Raw genomic sequence first — 1,726 nt, 5'->3', positions numbered from 1 at the left:
TGTGTATGTGTGTGTGTATGTGTGTGTGTGTATGTGTGTGTGTATGTGTGTGTATGTGTGTGTGTGTAATAGCACTGTTAGAGATTGAACCTAGGGCCTTTGCATACGCTATGGGGATATGGGTGCTCACTGAGATGTGAGAGTGCGCTGGGTCTCCTGGAGCTGGAGTTATAGGCTATGGGGCCACATGCTGTTGAGTCACTAGCTTCATATTGACACTTTTTCTGAATATAGCTACTGAGCTATTATACAGTCCAAATTACTATGCCTTTTTTAAATTAAGTTTTTATATTATTTTATCTGTCTAGGCATTTTGCTTGCATGTATGTGCACGATGCATGAAAAGGCCAGAAGAGGGTATCAGATTCCCTGAGGCTTGTGAGCAGCCATGTGGGTTCTGGAAATCAAACCTGTGTACTCTGGAAGAAAAGCTGGTGCTCTTGACCACTGAGCCATTTTGCCTGCCCCTATTGTACCTTTCGAAACCAGCAAAAACTAGTTAAGAAAGTAACTACACATACATACCTTGCTGGGCAATCCCGGACGTTACAGGACTGAAACCCAGCCAGCGGCTTTCTGTGAGGACCACACAGAGCTTCACTCACTTCCTGCCCACTGGCCATCACACACTGGGGCCTCTGAAGCCGGACTCCCAAGGGACCACAAGTGGCAGAACAGTGTGTCCAGTTACCAGGTTCCCAAAAATGCTCTGCAGAAAGGAAAGGAAATGTCACAAACAAGCCCAAATAGAAAGGACGGTGAGCTGGAGGCCACAGGGCCGAAGACCACTGGGAATTGACCTGTGGTTAGCTACTGCCTGCATTTTAAGTAGCACATGCAGAGAAAGCCATTGCAGTGTGTGGTGGCCTTTCTTCCAAGTAACTATTGTACTCACTAACCAGAAATAGTGGCCAGAATGGGATCCTTGGAGCACAGCCTGGGGAATGGCCATCGTAGATCCGCTAGATCTACCAGAAAAACCCAAGAGAAAGGGAGGAGGCATTGAGCAGCCAGCCTTTCTCCAGCATTCTCTAAGCAGAGCCAGCAGGATAGGGAGGAAGGCCTCTCCAGGGGATGCCCTAATGCTGTCCATTTTCCAAAAACAGGTCAGGCAGAAAAATGGAAGATGATTTAGCAGGAGGACCAGGGACCAGGGATTAAGCAGTAAGGTGAGATGCATTTGAGTTCCACCCTCACTTTTCCATTAATTCTTAACCCAAACATCACATCTGTCTTAAAACTGCATAAATAATTCACTCTGGAGACATCTGGAAAGGTAAGAGAGGGGGAACTCCTTTAGACAAGCAGAAGCCAGGCAGGCCCAGGAATCACAGCTTTTGTGTTACCCTTCCCTGCCGACACTCGGTAAAAGATGAGGTAGGACACCATGATGACAGGGTTGTGGATGGCTACAGAAAACGCCAAATTTCCCTGCAATACTCATGAAGAATTGATAGCTACCAGCTGTGTCCACACGATCTCTCTCAGGACGGAATGGTTTAACTTATTGTTTTCCATTCTAAGTTTGGAGTTTTTACCTTAAATTGCAAATGGCATCGTTTGCGGAGCAGAGCCATAAATCGTACCTCTAGTTGTCGCTTCAGAACTATAGGTTATTTAAAAACCGTTTTTCTTCAAGATGGTCATTTACTGAGACTCTCCGAGGTGGATGGGTGCTGGTTTAGACACTTGAAAAATCAGGGTTTTTTTTTTTTTTTTTTTTTTT

The 1,726-nt window shown here is 45.7% G+C and overlaps 1 protein-coding gene and 1 long non-coding RNA gene across 2 annotated transcripts in view; one reads left to right on the top strand and one right to left on the bottom strand.

Moving 5' to 3' along the window:
• Positions 1-1,726, bottom strand: part of Adamtsl3 (ADAMTS like 3) — a 294,408-nt gene that overhangs the window by 12,915 nt on the left and 279,767 nt on the right. Inside the window, exon 26 of the mRNA XM_031384883.1 lies at positions 526-709. Coding sequence (XP_031240743.1) covers positions 526-709 — 184 coding nt within the window. The remainder of the gene's footprint in view (positions 1-525; positions 710-1,726) is intronic.
• LOC116102505 overlaps positions 1,106-1,726 on the top strand; it is a 2,802-nt gene continuing 2,181 nt past the window's right edge. Inside the window, exon 1 of the long non-coding RNA XR_004123202.1 lies at positions 1,106-1,169. This is a non-coding gene — a long non-coding RNA (uncharacterized LOC116102505). The remainder of the gene's footprint in view (positions 1,170-1,726) is intronic.

Source organism: Mastomys coucha, unplaced genomic scaffold (genome assembly GCF_008632895.1).
Source record: "Mastomys coucha isolate ucsf_1 unplaced genomic scaffold, UCSF_Mcou_1 pScaffold21, whole genome shotgun sequence".
In the NCBI taxonomy this organism is placed as follows: Eukaryota; Metazoa; Chordata; class Mammalia; order Rodentia; family Muridae; genus Mastomys; species Mastomys coucha.
Note: the sequence above shows the minus strand (reverse complement) of the source record. Positions and strands in the feature narration are given on the sequence as shown.